Source organism: Microdochium trichocladiopsis (assembly GCF_020744255.1).
Source record: "Microdochium trichocladiopsis strain MPI-CAGE-CH-0230 chromosome Unknown B0I36scaffold_6, whole genome shotgun sequence".
In the NCBI taxonomy this organism is placed as follows: Eukaryota; Fungi; Ascomycota; class Sordariomycetes; order Xylariales; family Microdochiaceae; genus Microdochium; species Microdochium trichocladiopsis.
This window is the reverse complement of record NW_025763549.1, coordinates 1,793,780-1,809,342: the sequence shown is the minus strand read 5'-3', so window position 1 is coordinate 1,809,342 and position 15,563 is coordinate 1,793,780. Positions and strand designations below refer to the sequence as shown.

Below are 15,563 nucleotides of genomic sequence, written 5' to 3'. Positions count from 1 at the left end.
ATAAATGACCAGCTGGAGCCCGAAGTCCCGAGATGGAATGGCGGCATGTGCCCCTAAAAGTTTCGGTCCGATCGCGGCATCCCCGCGACCACTTTATCCTTGACTCGACCTGCCAAAACACATGTCGTCAGCCAGAACTCCCTTCACTGACACATCCTCACAACCTACCCTCGATATCGGGCGCTGATTGCGAAACGAACAAAGGGGCGGACCTGTTCCTTTTGTCTGGTGTTCGTATCTCATCTCCTGCTCGGCATATATTTCCCACCAAGCTCGGCTCAGCAGCACATCTCGCCCTTGTGTCACAGCACCACACGAACAGTTGCGTTGTCGCAATCTGCCCGACCCACGGTCACCACATTTGTCTCTGAAGAGCTTGCTCCACCACGACACCACCGGTCCGCGAGCCGTCAACTATCATTCCAGCATGCCCGACATTGAGCTAGGCGAGTCGATCCCGCCAAACACGGCTCACGCGGTTAGCGTATCGCTCCCAACATGGCGCTCAAACGTGGGCTACGAAGAGGGGGAGAAGTGGGTGGTTGACAGCATGACGACTGGCTACCCGCGCTTCTTTGTCCACAAGGCCATCGATGCTCTTGCTGACGACATTGTTGCAAAACACGGCGCACCTGGCCAGCAACAAGCCCTGCGCGCCATGTTATTCCCGACGCCCAAGACCGCTCGTCGCTGTCTCGACTTTATGAGAACGCGGCCCGAGGCCGGGTCTGCTGTAGACGAAGTGCGCATTGTCGATCTTGTGCTTGACCCGATGAGCCCGGCTCCAGATGCCGTTCGTGCCTTGAAGCCAGCCATGTCGGCTGTCATCTGTCCCACAGCTCTATATCCTGTGGCGAAGCAGTATTGGCAACATTCTGGTGACGGGACATCTAGCCGGAGAGCCGAGTTTTGCCACAGGCTATTCAAGGAAGATCTACTCGTCCCAGCGCAGACCTCGCCGAGACTCCCACAACAACCACAAAAGGTCAGCCGCGGGCCAAGGAGATATCAGCGTGCCTCCGTGGACGAGTCTCTTGCCAAGATGGCGGCGGCGGCGAATGGTCATCCTCAAAATGGTCATCCCAGCGCCATGACCGACAGCGGCTCCGCTGACGAGACGGAGGCTTTCGAGAGCTCACGCTTCCTTGAGGAGAGGTATGGGCGGAATCTCGCACTCTCGCTCGTCGAAAATGCAAAATCGGCAATCAGACGCCGTATTGCAGGCGTTTTGACGACAGAGATTGATCTCAACTCGGCTTTACCCACCATGGACTCCAACGCGAGGGGCTTGACCAACCTCCGGGAAGACGACATCTATCTTGTTCCATGTGGCATGAACGCCATATTTACGACGCATCAGACCCTGCTGAAAGCCCGCGGGTCTCTGAAGAGCGTCAATTTCGGCTTCCCCTACGTTGATACGCTCAAAATCCTGGAGAAGTTTGGACCTGGTGCCATCTTCTATGGGCGTGGCTCCGAAGCTGATCTCGATGAGTTCGAGAGTCGGCTCAAGAGGGGTGAGAAGTTCCTGGGCTTTTTCTGCGAATTCCCGGGAAATCCTCTCCTCACCTGTCCCGATTTGGTCCGCGTGCGCAGGCTGGCAGACGCGTATGACTTCGCCGTAGTGGTAGACGAGACTGTCGGTACTTTTGTCAACATCAACGTCCTCCCTTTCGCCGATATTGTGGTCAGCAGTCTTACCAAGATCTTCTCGGGAGACTGCAATGTCATGGGTGGTAGCTTGGTACTCAACCCAAATGGGCGATACTACGACGCACTCAAGAGCGTTCTTTCCAGCGATTTCGAGGACAACTACTGGGCGGAGGACGTCATCTTCATGGAACGAAACAGCCGCGACTTCCGCTCCCGCATTGACAGAGTCAATGAGAATGCGGACACCATCTGCCAGGTCCTTCGTGCCCACCCACTTGTCAGAGATGTCTATTACCCCAAGTATAATGCGGACGGCAAGGTCAATTACGATGCAGTCAAGACACCCCATGGAGGCTACGGAGGGCTGCTCTCGTGTACACTGCAGACTACTGCTCAGGCTGTAGCATTTTATGATGCCCTGGACACAGCAAAGGGACCTTCACTTGGCACAAACTTCACCCTTACGTCTCCGTATGTGCTTCTGGCTCACTACAACGAGTTAGACTGGGCTGCCACTTTTGGTGTGGACCCGGATTTAATACGCATCAGCGTTGGACTTGAGGACAACCTCGCGGATACGTTCGCGGCCGCACTGAGGGCTGCTGAGGCAGTTTAAACACCTCCCTCTATGAAATACCCGCGATTCAGCTATCGCTAGTGACGAGACAGCAAGGCTCTACCATTCTCACGAGCAGGCGTACTTCCGCTGCCGCAGTGCACATTGCACGACTTGGGGAAGATTGTACGTACCAATTCCATGAAACTCGCCTCCCGTTTACTAGAGCGATCTCTCTGGGCAAGGCGTATACATCATCATGGCCAATCAACTTCGGAATGATGACCCAAAGGTTCGAGGCGATGGATGAATCATAATGAACCATTTTAAATACAAAACTTCCCTGCAAGCTCTGCAGCCGCCTTGCACATATTTAATACCCCCAATGACGTTCCTTGAGATTCCAATAAGTGACCTACAGTAAATGCGAAACTTGTCAAGACCTGCAACAGGAGCAGCGGTGGCGTCGTCCTGTTGCTGGAGACTGTAGTGCATCACAAAGGCTGTTAGTGGGGCCTGGCTGGGACCCTGTAAAATCACCCCAAGATATCATCTTCGGAGCTTAAGCGCGGGGTTCTCCATCCGCGTGCCTGACTGACAATTTTCGGGTTTTTATCATTGGCAGTGAGAGCCTTGACAGGCAGGAAAGGCTCACAAGCGCTGTCCATAAGTTCTCGCATAGATACCGAGGCCTCTGCGGCGCATTCGGGCCCGGCCGTTATCGCAGCCTACCTCCTTCTGGTACACAACCACAATCATGGGTGCCGAGCAGTCGTCCAGCCGGGGCGCTGCCACTCAAGACGCACCCAAAAAGACCGACTACTACGAACTACTCGGCATCGAACGGCAAGCAACAGAGGATGAGTCAGTAGGCCCATCGTAGTGTACTAATCTGCCTGGAAACTTTCTAACCTTGAACCGCTCTCTCTAGAATCAAAAAAGCATACCGCAGGAAGGCCCTAGAGCTCCATCCCGACCGCAACTACGGCGATGTCGAGAGAGCAACTCAGAAGTTCGCAGAGGTGCAGTCCGCGTACGAAGTGCTGTCCGACCCGCAAGAACGCGCTTGGTATGATTCGCACCGCGATGCCATCTTGCGTGGTGACGACCCTCACGATGCCAGCGCGGCTCCCGAGTTCCACAATGTTCGGGTGATGACGGCAGACGAGATCTATGCTCTCATCGGCCGTTTCAACAAGGCCGTTCCCATGGACGACTCGCCGCATAGCTTCTTCACAATTCTCGCAGAGACCTTTGATCGTCTCGCGATGGCAGAAATGGCTGCAGCTGAGATGGAATCCGACATTGATAACCACTCACAGCCACCAGAATACCCTCCGTTTGGCTGCTCCGATGACGACGACCAGTTCGCCAAGCGATTCTACGGCGGCTGGCAAAACTTCGCGACGAGGCTTAGTTTCTCATGGAAGGACAAGTGGCGACTTTCAGACGCTCCTGACCGCCGCGTGCGAAGGCTCATGGAGAAGGAGAACAAGAAATTCCGCGAAGATGCAGCCCGGGACTTTAACGATGCCGTTCGCTCACTCGTTATCTTCGTGCGCAAGCGCGATCCGCGGTATGTGCCAAACACACAGTCTGAGGCGGAGAGGCAAAAAATCCTCCGGGATAGCGCCGCTGCACAGGCTGCGAGATCAAGGGCGGCAAACCAGGCCAAGATGAACGACGAGGACGCTATCCCGGAGTGGGCCCGAGCCGCTGGCGGTGGGGAAGACGACGCCCACCTAGGAGAGTTCTCAGAAAGCGAGGAGGAGTCTGAGGTCGAGGTGCTCGAGTGCGTAGTTTGCGACAAGGTCTTCAAGAGCGAGAAGCAGTTTGAGGCACACGAGAAGAGCAAGAAGCATATCAAGGCTGTACAGCAGCTTCAGAGGCAAATGAGGAGGGAGAACAAAGACCTCAACCTCAAGGATAGCCAGACAGTGACGCCGACCACGATAAGTACGACAACCACCACGTCAGACGAAGAAGCAGATTCTATACCTAGCCTTGTTGATACGAAAGATGAGCTTCAACATACCGGCAATCCAGCGTATGTTGCCATTCAGGATGGGATGACGATGGATGCAGCCAAAGGACAGACGTTCACAAGTCTCGATAGCGGGAGTTCGAGTGCAAGTGGAGATGACGTGGAGGGAGACGACGAGTATGCATCTCGCGAAGCCGTCGAGGCGCGGCTCGTGGGCGGCAATCCAAAGCAGAAAGATTTCGCAGCAAATGCTGGCCCCTTGGGGCTCCAGAGCACAACTAGCAGAGACAGCAATGGTCTCGCCAAGGACGTAGAGGATTTGTCACTGGAAAGCTCGGAACCAACGAAGAAAGTAGGGAAAGCCAAAGCGAAACGCGAGAAGAGAGCTGCCCGGCAGGCTGCTGAGCGTCAAAACACAAATGCAAATCATGCGTGCGCGGTCTGTCAAGAAAGCTTCGAGTCTCGGTCGAAGCTTTTTGCACACATCAAAGATGAAGGTCATGCCGAGCTCAAGAGCGTGGCAGCAGCCCCTGGGGCGAAAGGATCTAAAAAGAAGAAGGGTAAGAAATAGTCCCAGATTAGGCATGCATTACAAGATGTTCAGCATCAATAGAATTGTTTGGCTGTCAAGGTGATTAGAAGGGCTCCCCACGCCACGCGGATCACTACTATTGGCTGTGGCTCCAAATGACTCCCCAGGCTCTAAATGGCTCGAGGCCCGAACTCGACCTGAGAAGCGCCGGAGGAGGGTATATTATATATAGAATAATCTGTGATGTGAAAAGCCTGCCAATGAACGACACCAGGTTGAAAAGAAGGAACGCCCGAAGAACCCACCAACGCCAGTGATGCCATCAAAAGGAATGCAAGGTGCAGTGGTGACAGAATATCACGACGAACGCAACAGGCTTGACTGCTGTGTTCCGAACTTACACGCGGTCCTCAGCCTCCCTGTTTTCGTCGTCGTCGTCGTCGTCACTGAGCGCCTCAATTTGGTCGATCGCACCTGCCCTCTGGCTGAACTGCGCCACAGGATCACAATCCGAGACATGAATAATGTTCTTTCCTTGTACGTGCTTCACGCTCCGTCGCCAGTCCTTCCAGTCCTCTTCATCGCGGATTAGAAAGCCAATGAGCATGCTGGGATCCATCTCCCGTATGTGAAGCCGACGTAGCCTGCGCGTATGGCACGTTTCAATCTCTTCCCGGGTGTAATCTTCCGGACGCTCGTGGTACGGGAGAGCGGGTCGAGTAAAATGAGGGTCTAGATAGAAAAAGTGCAGTCCCTGCACGCCAATGAAGTAATGCGAGGAAGACGGTCGCCCTCTATACACATTATTTTAGTTGTTGGAAGACCATTAAGACCACAAATCACTTACCCAGCAATGCCTATAGATTGGGGCATCTGCAGCGATGCCACGAGAGCCTCCCAGTATACCTGTGTAATTTTGTCGATACCAAGCCTTGTGCCAACAAGAATCAGGGTTGGGTGGAAGGTTTGCCCATCGGGTTTAGCAACTTCGAAGAACTTGTCCTCGTAAACGTCTGGGCCATCACCTGTCGAGTAAACGCGCAGCGAGGAGTCATTCGCCTTGGCCAAAGCTCTGCAATTCACATTAGCATGGTGCGAGCCTTTGCGAACTCCAGGCGGATCGATATATCTACAAGAGACTTACTGGATGCACCTTGCTGTGGCCGACGGGCCGAACCACTCGCCAGGGTATTTGCCACATGCTATGGCACCATGGCGCACAAAATTGTGAATCGAGTATGGCGCCCTCGGATCGTCAGCAAAGAGCTGAAGGATGGCTGATTCGTGCTCCCGATTCGACACCCTCCTCGGAGAACCTCCGTAACGATAAGATAGCATCGCATTGGCTAAAAGGCTTTGCCCTGAGCGGATCATGCAGCCCCAGCCAGTATCCGTTGAGAAGCCTGCCTGGTCGCTGAGCTGCGTCTTCAGCCGCATGGAAAACGAGAGGGCTGCAAGAGCCTTTGGGTCCTGAGACTTGGCGATCGGCTCAAATTCTGACCTATATGTCATCCAAATGCGAGATTCGAAATCGTCCAGAAACGCTGGCGGCCAGCCCCCATCGCGAGGGGCATCTTCGTAAGCAAGGGACGAGTCGAGACTGGTCGAGATAGAGTCGGGCGGGGTGTCGGGGAGACTGGTGGATGAAGCCTGCGCGGAGCCGTCTTTGGCAGCCGAGCCCGATGTGGTGACAATAGTCGTACTTGGCTCTGAAGGTGGTCCAGCGGGACTAGCACGGGCGTTGGACTGAGCAGCGTTGAGTCTGTACGAAGAGCCAAGGCACCAGACCGGGACGTCTTTGACAATATCGTTGGTGGGGTCCGGGTCCCAGAACATCTGAACGATGCGGCGCCCAACATCAAGCGTTGAGTCCATGATGTGATTCTTTGGATCGTACGTGCCTCTTCGAACGGAGCCCTTGAGTAGCGGCGAAGGCAGAAGTGGGGAGGCAGGCGCTGGGAGTCGTACAGAAATCAGCGAGAGATTCAACAAGACTGCGTTCAACGACTCGAGGGGTTGCTGGGTTGCCCGAGGTTACAATAATGACGAGTGGACAATGATGAGGTAGCCCGAGAAGGCTGAGCAAGCTGAGCAGCTGCCTTAAGAGGAGGCAGGTCAGGTCGTGGGGATTGCGAAGCCTTGTGACAGCGCCGTGACAAGGCGCGCCGGAGCTGGGGTCCCGCCCCGCCCTTGTCATCAGGGACCGCCCCAGCTGGTCGAGCCCTGTATGGCACTTATCGATAGCCAGCTATGGAGTGATGCGGTGGAGTTGTCCCGTATGAATCATCTCTCGCCCCACAGCAGGCACTTGACGTCGTAGGCCGGCACAAGGTGCCTGCCTCCAAGAACATTTAGTTGCCTCCCTGTAGGGCTTTTCCCTCTGCACCAGTTCTCATCCGCGGACTTATACAATCCTTCAAACCCAATTTCGCGGTCACCATGTTCAGCGTAGGGCGGCATTTAACTCACAAAGTTCTACACCAAACATTCAACTCTCAGGCCGTCAGGAGAAACCTAGAATAGCCAGTTCATAATGGCTAAAAATAAGAAGGGCAGGTCCAAGCCTTCGCGGCCCCCTCGTCAGCAGAAGCCTCAACAAGGTCGCCGAAATGGGGCGCCTGTCGAGAACTCGACCGTCTCCCACCTCTACGGCGGCAGCACCGCCTATGTACCTACAAGTCGGCTGCCCATCCATGGTATGATTCTCGATGCCCAGGCATGCGTCCGAGTACGCTTGCTGTGGCCTATATATGCTGACGAAGACGTTTTAGGCAGCATGGTCAACGAAGTTAGAAACACTCTCTTCCATCGTCGCGAATTTTCAGGGCGTGGAGATTCCAGGCTCCGGCATCAGCCGGTTGTCTTCGTCAGTGCAGGCCTTATGGACCCTCTCAAGGATTTCGAAGTCACGCTCGACGTTCACGTGAAGAAAACATCCGTCTCTGCAAGCACGCCGCAAGCACAAGTTGACGGCACAACAGCAGCTCTGGAAAACTCATCTCCAGCCGAGACGCCACGCTCGTCTGATCCGTCACCAAACTCTGTACCTGCTCCTGTTGATAAGCCATCCTTTGTGATTGACATCACCGGAGACAAGTCACTCAGACCTGGAACGAGGGCTTGCGATGCTGCGTCGCAACAGGGAGACACCGGCTCGGAGTCGGACTCCAGTGAAGACGTCATTCTGTTCAAGGGCCGGGACCAAGCTCGCCAAACCCCGTCTCGGCCGGGAACGGTCTCAACTCCAGTGGCAATGCCTCTTCGTTCGGATTCGCTCGACCTCCCTGAGCTCACCATAGAGCTGGATCACATCGATAAGAATACGTTGTCAGAAGCGCTTGATCATCCCATAAGAACGCCTCGCGACTGCATTCCATCTCGAGCAAGTAGTTCAGGATCTCTGAAGGCAAAACCAGCCGGGTTTCTGGCCTTGACAGGCGCAAATAAAGGCTCCCGACGCGGAAAGCCATCTCCTGCCCCCCCTGGAATTGATATGGCTGATGAAGAAGCTGCTATTATCGCTGACTATATTGCCAATATGCGTGATGAGGACGACTCGGACGAGAACGCCGCCGATGTCCACCCCGGCCTCGGATCACACGCTTTCCACTTGCTCCGAGATCTCGGTGGCTCGGACAGCGATGCCGTACCAGCAAGGGGGTTGATGGCCGAGAGTTCAAATAGGAGCTCGGAAACCGACGAAGATGACAATGATGATGATGAGGTCGATGAAACTGCTTTGCGCCAACACGCAGAATCTCAAGATGCGAGGCTCGCACGACTCCTTGCCAAGCAAGAGGAGCTCGGTCTGGGTGGCGAAGACATTGTTTTGTTCGATGACGCCGACAGTGATGGCGAAAATCTGGAGGGATGGCAGATTGCCCCCAAACACACACCAAGACGTCGAAAGAAGGGTGGCTCAAAGCAGGCCAGAATCGTACAGCAGAAGGGACAGTACCCAAGTGCCTCAAGGATGGCAGACGCTTTTGATGACCTGGACCTCATGGATTGGCACAGACCAAGTCTTAACAACTTCAAAAGTATTGGCAAGCGGCAGGAACCTACTTTTGATTTGTCGGATTCCGACCTTGAGGAGGCGATGGCCATCGCATGGAAGAAGGACCGGCTAAGAAAGGCTGAGAAAAAGAAAGCACGAGAAGAATTACGATCGCAGGGATTACTGGGCAAACACGCCAATCCAGAGGATCTCAAAATCAAGTATCGCGGAGGCATGTCGATCGACGACATCGAAGTTGAGTTTGAGGCGTTTCTCATGGGCCCACGGGAGCAGTAAGTGAAGACGGAACCATCAGTGACAACAGAGTGGCCTATATCAATGGTCGAAAACTGACGTGTGCCCGTAGACTCCACCTCCCTCCATTTGATAAGAAGAGCCGCCAGACAGTACATCTGATTGCGAATAAGTTCAAGATCAAGTCGCAGTCAGCTGGCAAGGGCAATATGCGTTGTCCAGTTCTTTATCGCACCAAGGCTACGTTGCCATATGAACCGGACTTCTTCAACAATGTTTTCAGCCGCATCAAGCAGTCTTGGTTTCCACGGGTCGATGTCGACGACCAGATCGTCAGTGATGCTAAAATTTTCCGGGCTCGGTCTGATGTGGGGGCTGCTCGTGCAAGAAAGCGTGGTGTAGTGCATCTGCGCGAGGGCGAGGTGGTGGGACAGCACGCATCGGAACTTGGTGTCGATAACAAGGGAAGAGCCATGTTGGAGAAGATGGGCTGGTCCAAGGGTATGGCACTTGGCACGGATGACAATCGAGGCATCATCGTCCCCATCACGCATGTTGTCAAGAAGGGCAAAGCAGGTCTCGGTGATCTCTAGGGGGGGGCTTGGACACCTCCGCGCTTTTGGAGGGTAATTTAAACGTTGGCCGCGTACAGTGAGCCTTCTGTTCATCCCAAGAACGAGCAGGGTGCGGTGAAGATAAGACTAGAATTCGCTCCCGGGCGTTAATAGCTTTGCGGTCAGAAATCCCACCTCGATAGAGGTATCTTTTGTACAGCTGTAGGCTGAAGGAGCGTACCATCGTGTGGACAGCAGATATTTGGAAATGGCGGGCAACGGTCATTTTCGGCCATGTGGGGCAAGACACGTGGAGATTATCGCGAGTGCATCCCAGCGCGGTATCATGAAGTGCTCTGTGAGCGGTATCCCAACGAGCGTGACACCTACCATAGTATCTAGAGATTCACCTTTATTGGTGTCTGGAACCGGCTTTTCCATGCCCTGCCTATGTCTGCGTGTGTGGGTGGGTCACTGGAGGTGGCTGGAAGTCTCCAGCACGCTGTGACGGCCAACCAACAGGGGATGCTTGTTACGGACGCAAAAGAGCCCAAACAACTAGGCCACAGGATCAGGCCAAGGACAAGGGCGGATCATGTGGCAGCACCGTCACAGGTTTCTTATGTAAGCACGATAAGGGACGATAAGGAAGGTACGTACCGGTCATGCATATCTGCATGACCGACGCTGTGCCAAGAAGGATGGTCACCAATATCTGCATGACCGTCAGGACCAGATTCATGACCTGGCCGCGACCATCGGGCTCAGAGTCATGACCACGATGAAGGACAAAGGATATATAGAGTACGGAGGATCTCCTTGTGGACAGTCATTACCTTTGTACTTCAGCGATCAATCTAAGTATCAGTTTCACCCACACTTGAACTAGTCACTCAATTGCCGAGACTGGTATCTCTTCCAAGAGACACGAACGACAACCCAGAGAGAGAACGACAGCAGAGTGTTAGTTGTTATTGTACAGGCTTTACCTATCTTGCAGAACAGCAACCCCAGCGCCCTGCCAGACGGTTGACCCCGGAGGCAGGATCGTGACACACGCCGGACAAGCCCGACAGCACCATCAAGCACAAACAACGCCGTCAGTCGCGCCACGGTAGAGGTAGAGGGCGACACGCCGCCATTTCAAGTGACATCAGCCCAGCGGGGTACGTCAGTTGTCTGGTGGTCTGCGTAGTCAAGACTGATTGAATCGGGGAGTGTGAGATTCCAGTTACAGTCATAGAAAATACGATGCTGAAAATAAAAATTAATATTGTTTATTTAAGAGAAAATATCAACAACAAGCAAATTCACCACACATGCGTCCAATTATCGACCACGCCACAACCCAGACAGAATGCCATGAAATAAGGAAGAGGTATCTCCTCCGTTCCAATAATGTACAGCCCAATGCCGACTCCAGCCACTGCAAGACATGGCAAAGTGATGATGATGCAAGACACGAGCCAGGCTACCCTGGACCAGGGTTCACATCGCTGAAGCCTGCAACCATGCTGGAAGGGCATCACCAAATCAGCGAGAACTGAACTTGCAAAGACGAGGGCCGAAAGAAATTACAATCTGGTTCGCCCGAAATCTTAATCACTGATCGTGCAAGCTCGCACTCATCAGTCGTGTGTTCCACACCATTCCACATCAACGGGCGCCAATTTTCGGAGGGAGGGGGAAATCATGCCGTCTCATCGCCGAAACCAGCTTACGCGGTGAGAGTCTCACGCTGGAAAGTCACCTTGTCTCACCAAAATCGCATCCGCGACGCACCTAATTATGAACCTGCACTCACGGGCATGTCAAGGTGATTCGCACACGCCGGACACGAGGAGAACATCCTGTTCAGTACAGATTGGATTGCATTTTGGCCAGCGCGCCCATGCCAGAGAGACACGATCGCGCTGTTGACACAGGACCCGACGCGCCGCAACTGGCCAAGCGCGTCACCAGCAAAGCGTAGCACACGAGAGGCGGGACAGAGACACGATTTCAGAGTGTTTTTGCTTGTTTGCATAGTCTTGTTCATGTTCAGTTGTCATTTCCGAATCAATATCGGCAAAGCATATTGTACAACCGCGAAACCCCCAGACCGTTGTAGTGCGAAAACATTTACCCCCAAGAGAAAAAGCAGAAACCATCCGTAACGCATTATGAGACTCCCAAATGTCAAGACCTGACGGCCAGGCCGCTTCGGCCCAGTCTCGTCATGATGCCAGAAGCAGGCCGGCGCAGGGCCCGCAATGCCCAAAAGAAATTCACCGCTGCTAGCACCCCGCACTCATTTCAGGTGCCGGAAGCTTATTTTGTCGAGGAAGAGTACTTGGTGACGGCCTTGGTGCCTTCCGAGACAGCGTGCTTGGCCAGCTCACCAGGGAGGATGAGGCGGACCGAGGTCTGGATCTCTCGCGAAGAGATGGTGGACTTCTTGTTGTAGGCAGCGAGCTTGGAAGCCTCGGTGGCGACTCTCTCGAAGATGTCTGTACGTCAAGCAGCCAGATTAGTACAGGTGAAGGAGAGATGCGTCGCGCAGGCGGGAATGAGCGGAGCTTACCGTTGACGAAGGAGTTCAGGATGGACATGGCACGGTTGGAGATACCAGTGTCGGGGTGGACCTGCTTGAGGACCTTGTAGATGTAAGAAGAGTAGGTCTCCTTGCGGGCCTTGGTGCGCTTCTTCTTGTCGCCAGTGGCGGCGGTCTTCTTGCCGGCATCCTTCTTCTCGGGAGCCTTGGAGGCAGTGGCGGGTGCCTTGGAGGCGGGCTTCTTGTCGGCGGCCTTGGGAGGCATTTTGAAGTATGTGATGGGGATGGAAAAAGGATGTGAGAAGCTTGTCTGAATAGACGAAGTGAGGTTGTTGTGGTGGCGAGCTGAAGCTGTGATGTGAGTGCAGAGATGGTTGTCGGGAAGAGAGAGGAGGGCGTGATGGGGGTGCAGTCATCCTTTTGTATCGAGACGCGGTGGGCGCTAGCGTGGTTACTGATTAGCAGTGCGTGCTCGAGGAGCAGCGAAGCGCATACACGCTCAACGCGCCAGTGGGGCCATCTCCCAGGGCCACCTCCCAGGGCCACCAGGCAGACCCACCACGCCTGCGCGCTCCCACCCCTGCTCTCCCTGCTTGGCCGCTCGCTCTCCCATGCCGCTGCACATGGCTCCAAACATCTGATCCGACCTCTCGTGCGTCTAGGCCTCTTTGGGAGTTGCAACAGCGGTGATTCCGCAATGCTGCGGTCAATCCATTGCGACTGAACCGTAGTCATGCAGCAGTGGCACTACTGGCACAGCATCTTCGAATCATTTTTCGCGACGAGTCGGAGAGACTGGCCGTGCTCAGAAGCCACGCTGCCGACCCGCGGACAACGACGAAGCCTCACATTCAGAACACACAACGAGGTCGTCAACTGGTCGGGCTGTGGCGTGGTGAGTGGACAAGCACCTCCCAATGCGGAAATGGCTGGGGAATGGGGTTTCTCCGACAGCCAGCCAATCAAATAATTCAGCCGCAGAGAGTCGCTGCTCACCAGCCTGCACACGCGCAAGCAGGAATCACTGCCGCGTGCCGTCAGCTCCACCATAGCTGCACCTTCCTCACACGCAACACAACCCCCATGCATGGACGACATGACGTGCCACCCTTCCTGTCCGTCGCAAGTAGCTGAACAGGCGCTCTCAAGGCAGCAAAGTCCGATGATCGTAGAGTCCCTAAAAAGCAAGACCATGATGTGCACGGCTGGGCCTGTCCTGGTGGATCGTCTGAGCGTCGGTCAAACGCAGCAGCCGCGTATCCCAGCCAAATTGAAGCGCGTCCATGTATCCCACTACGTGACTACGTTGCTGTTGTTTACGAAGTGCCCGACACTGCCTAACAGGCCTGGGTCCGCGGCCCGCGAACAAGTTACGGGCTTCTTGCCCCGGATTCGTATGAATCTGGCAGTCGAAATTACTGGAGCATTCAACTGTGCCTGTTTGGCTGTGCGGGGAATCAACGTCACTTGCGAGGGGCCTGGAAAAAATGACACAGTTGATGACAGAATATGTCATATGTGACCCAGCATCAGAACGACATGAAAATTTCACCAAAAAAACGGGAAAAAAGTCAAAAAAGCAAAAAGTAAAAGGTCAACTATGTCAAAAGGTAAAGGAGTAAAGAGGTGAGAACCCGAGGAAAGGAAAAGGTCAAGCAAGGTGGGCGGTGCCGTTGACCCTGAGAACTGAGGGCAGCCAGAGAGCTCGAGTGATTAGAGGGTGCCCACCCAGCTCGCCAGGCGGTACCCGGGGAGGGGGGAGGGGCCCTGGCTGGGGAGCTTGGGAGCCCGTACAAGCGTCGGGGGACCCAAACATTGGGGGAGGGTGGGAAAAAGGAGGAAAGGACCAAGAGCAACGGGACAGGACGAGGGCCAGGCGACGGGGTATTAAGAGAAAATCCCAGGACGTCGGTGCTGACAAAGAATGCCGGTCTGGCGCAATCACAGTGCTGTGTCGGCCAATCACAATAATCGCTGGCAGGCGACGAGCGGGGCAACGCGGAGGGCGCCTTTTTGTTGTTTTTTTGCCCTTGCGAGCTTCCTCGATCGAAGCTTCTGATTGGCGCATCTGTGGAGAAGCTCCAGGTGGCAGCTCAAGTGGGCTCAAGGGGCCACAGGCACGTACCGGCAGTGAGCTGCAACTTGTGCAGTGTGATCTGGACGGTCTGGAGCCCCACCCACCACACGCGCGCCGCGCGCACAATCGACAAGGCAGTTCCCAGGCGTGCAGACCGGCCCATTCGGGGCTAGCGCGCAACGCTCTCGAGCCTTGCCTCCCACTTGCCCGCTCCTGGTGATCCGTGATTGTGCCTCTGACGCGACTGACAATACTTAAGCCGCGCATCCCCCACTGGGCCGTCTCTTGTCACTCCCACTCCCACTATCCAACATCCAAAGCATTCCCATCCACACCACCACCGTTCTCAGCCTCATCGCCTCTCAAGTCTATCTTAGACTTCACTGTCCAAACTCTACCCACATCTTCAAACCCCCCTCAAACCATCAAAATGACTGGAGGCAAGTCCGGCGGCAAGGCCAGCGGTTCCAAGAACGCGCAGTCGTAAGTTCTACCATCACTTCACATGGCCATCACGTGGCGCGCTTTGTTGACTCGTACTGACACGTCTCACTGCAGCCGCTCTTCCAAGGCTGGCTTGGCCTTCCCTGTTGGCCGTGTCCACCGCCTGCTCCGCAAGGGCAACTACGCCCAGCGTGTCGGTGCCGGTGCCCCCGTCTACCTAGCCGCTGTCCTCGAGTACCTCGCTGCTGAGATTCTCGAGCTGGCTGGCAACGCTGCACGCGACAACAAGAAGACCCGTATCATCCCCCGCCACCTCCAGCTCGCCATCCGGAACGATGAGGAGTTGAACAAGCTCCTGGGCCACGTCACCATCGCCCAGGGTGGTGTCCTCCCCAACATCCACCAGAGTAAGTCATGCCGCCAGGACGCTTGCTGTTTCTCTGTACATGCTAACGTTACTCCCCAGACCTCCTGCCCAAGAAGACTGGCAAGACTGGCAAGAACGCCTCGCAAGAGCTGTAAACGGTGTTTCTTCTGCTGCTTTTGTTTGCCTTTTGATTTTACAGGCTGGCTTTTATTTTTGGGACGTTTTCATGAACCACGGGGTCACGGCTGGGCACGGTATTTGCTTTTGATGCATGGGGTTGTACATTACACCATACATGATCCATACAAAAGCGACAATGGATTCGCGATAATGGACACACCAATGAGAACAACTTCTAAAAAACCACTGCTTGTGTTTGCGGCGTGACTGTCCACCTGTTGATGCGTGGGCTCGCGCGCCAGCTTTGTGTTGCCTGAGCGCGATGCCTCTCCATGTCAAAGAACCGAGTGCGTGCAGGATACCACTTCGTGCAGCGCAGTGTCCTTACGCAAGTCTCATGTCGTCAACCCTGACCAGTGGTTCAGGTTCCTTGGCTCTGTATCTTGCGAATCCTGTCAGGTCAGTTGGCAAAGTGGCTACACGACCTTGAC

The 15,563-nt window shown here is 54.7% G+C and overlaps 6 protein-coding genes across 6 annotated transcripts; 4 read left to right on the top strand and 2 right to left on the bottom strand.

The window, feature by feature from the left end:
• The first annotated feature begins 88 nt into the window (after positions 1-88).
• On the top strand, positions 89-2,593 carry B0I36DRAFT_325623 (pyridoxal phosphate-dependent transferase). The gene has a single exon (XM_046154247.1). It carries the CDS (start codon positions 428-430, stop codon positions 2,267-2,269), a length of 1,842 nt encoding a protein of 613 aa, XP_046011650.1. The 5' UTR covers positions 89-427; the 3' UTR covers positions 2,270-2,593.
• Positions 2,594-2,966: 373 nt separating this feature from the next.
• Positions 2,967-4,764, top strand: B0I36DRAFT_244924 (uncharacterized protein; the record flags this gene model as incomplete). Its single annotated transcript, XM_046150103.1, has 2 exons — positions 2,967-3,073; positions 3,141-4,764. 2 exons carry the CDS (start codon positions 2,967-2,969, stop codon positions 4,762-4,764), a joined length of 1,731 nt encoding a protein of 576 aa, XP_046011649.1.
• A 179-nt stretch (positions 4,765-4,943) lies between these two features.
• B0I36DRAFT_131687 (peptidase family C54) lies at positions 4,944-6,878 on the bottom strand. Its single transcript, XM_046148211.1, has 3 exons — positions 5,870-6,878; positions 5,573-5,797; positions 4,944-5,519 (listed from the first exon to the last, which is right to left on the bottom strand). The coding sequence occupies exons 1-3, from the start codon at positions 6,598-6,600 to the stop codon at positions 5,123-5,125; spliced, it is 1,353 nt and encodes a 450-aa protein (XP_046011648.1). The 5' UTR covers positions 6,601-6,878; the 3' UTR covers positions 4,944-5,122.
• A 174-nt stretch (positions 6,879-7,052) lies between these two features.
• Positions 7,053-9,570, top strand: B0I36DRAFT_423025 (uncharacterized protein; the record flags this gene model as incomplete). The annotated part of the gene is made up of 3 exons (XM_046162233.1): positions 7,053-7,421; positions 7,497-9,015; positions 9,090-9,570. The coding sequence occupies exons 1-3, from the start codon at positions 7,259-7,261 to the stop codon at positions 9,568-9,570; spliced, it is 2,163 nt and encodes a 720-aa protein (XP_046011647.1). The 5' UTR covers positions 7,053-7,258.
• Positions 9,571-11,841: 2,271 nt separating this feature from the next.
• On the bottom strand, positions 11,842-12,329 carry B0I36DRAFT_350252 (histone-fold-containing protein; the record flags this gene model as incomplete). Its single annotated transcript, XM_046156873.1, has 2 exons — positions 11,842-12,020; positions 12,095-12,329. The coding sequence occupies 2 exons, from the start codon at positions 12,327-12,329 to the stop codon at positions 11,842-11,844; spliced, it is 414 nt and encodes a 137-aa protein (XP_046011646.1).
• Positions 12,330-14,449: 2,120 nt separating this feature from the next.
• B0I36DRAFT_325611 (histone-fold-containing protein) lies at positions 14,450-15,315 on the top strand. Its single transcript, XM_046154246.1, has 3 exons — positions 14,450-14,624; positions 14,700-14,992; positions 15,052-15,315. The coding sequence occupies exons 1-3, from the start codon at positions 14,572-14,574 to the stop codon at positions 15,105-15,107; spliced, it is 402 nt and encodes a 133-aa protein (XP_046011645.1). The 5' UTR covers positions 14,450-14,571; the 3' UTR covers positions 15,108-15,315.
• Positions 15,316-15,563: the final 248 nt, after the last annotated feature.

Excerpts from the sequence above, each read along its gene's own strand:
- B0I36DRAFT_325623 (XM_046154247.1), top strand. The coding sequence starts at position 428 with ATGCCCGACATTGAGCTAGGCGAGTCGATCCCGCCAAACACGGCTCAC.
- B0I36DRAFT_325611 (XM_046154246.1), top strand. The coding sequence starts at position 14,572 with ATGACTGGAGGCAAGTCCGGCGGCAAGGCCAGCGGTTCCAAGAACGCG. Across the intron at positions 14,625-14,699 it reads GGTTCCAAGAACGCGCAGTC|CCGCTCTTCCAAGGCTGGCT; the intron begins GTAAGTTCTACC and ends GTCTCACTGCAG. Across the intron at positions 14,993-15,051 it reads CCTCCCCAACATCCACCAGA|ACCTCCTGCCCAAGAAGACT; the intron begins GTAAGTCATGCC and ends GTTACTCCCCAG.
- B0I36DRAFT_131687 (XM_046148211.1), bottom strand. The coding sequence starts at position 6,600 with ATGGACTCAACGCTTGATGTTGGGCGCCGCATCGTTCAGATGTTCTGG. Across the intron at positions 5,798-5,869 it reads GCCACAGCAAGGTGCATCCA|AGCTTTGGCCAAGGCGAATG; the intron begins GTAAGTCTCTTG and ends TGTGAATTGCAG. Across the intron at positions 5,520-5,572 it reads CAATCTATAGGCATTGCTGG|AGGGCGACCGTCTTCCTCGC; the intron begins GTAAGTGATTTG and ends TAATGTGTATAG.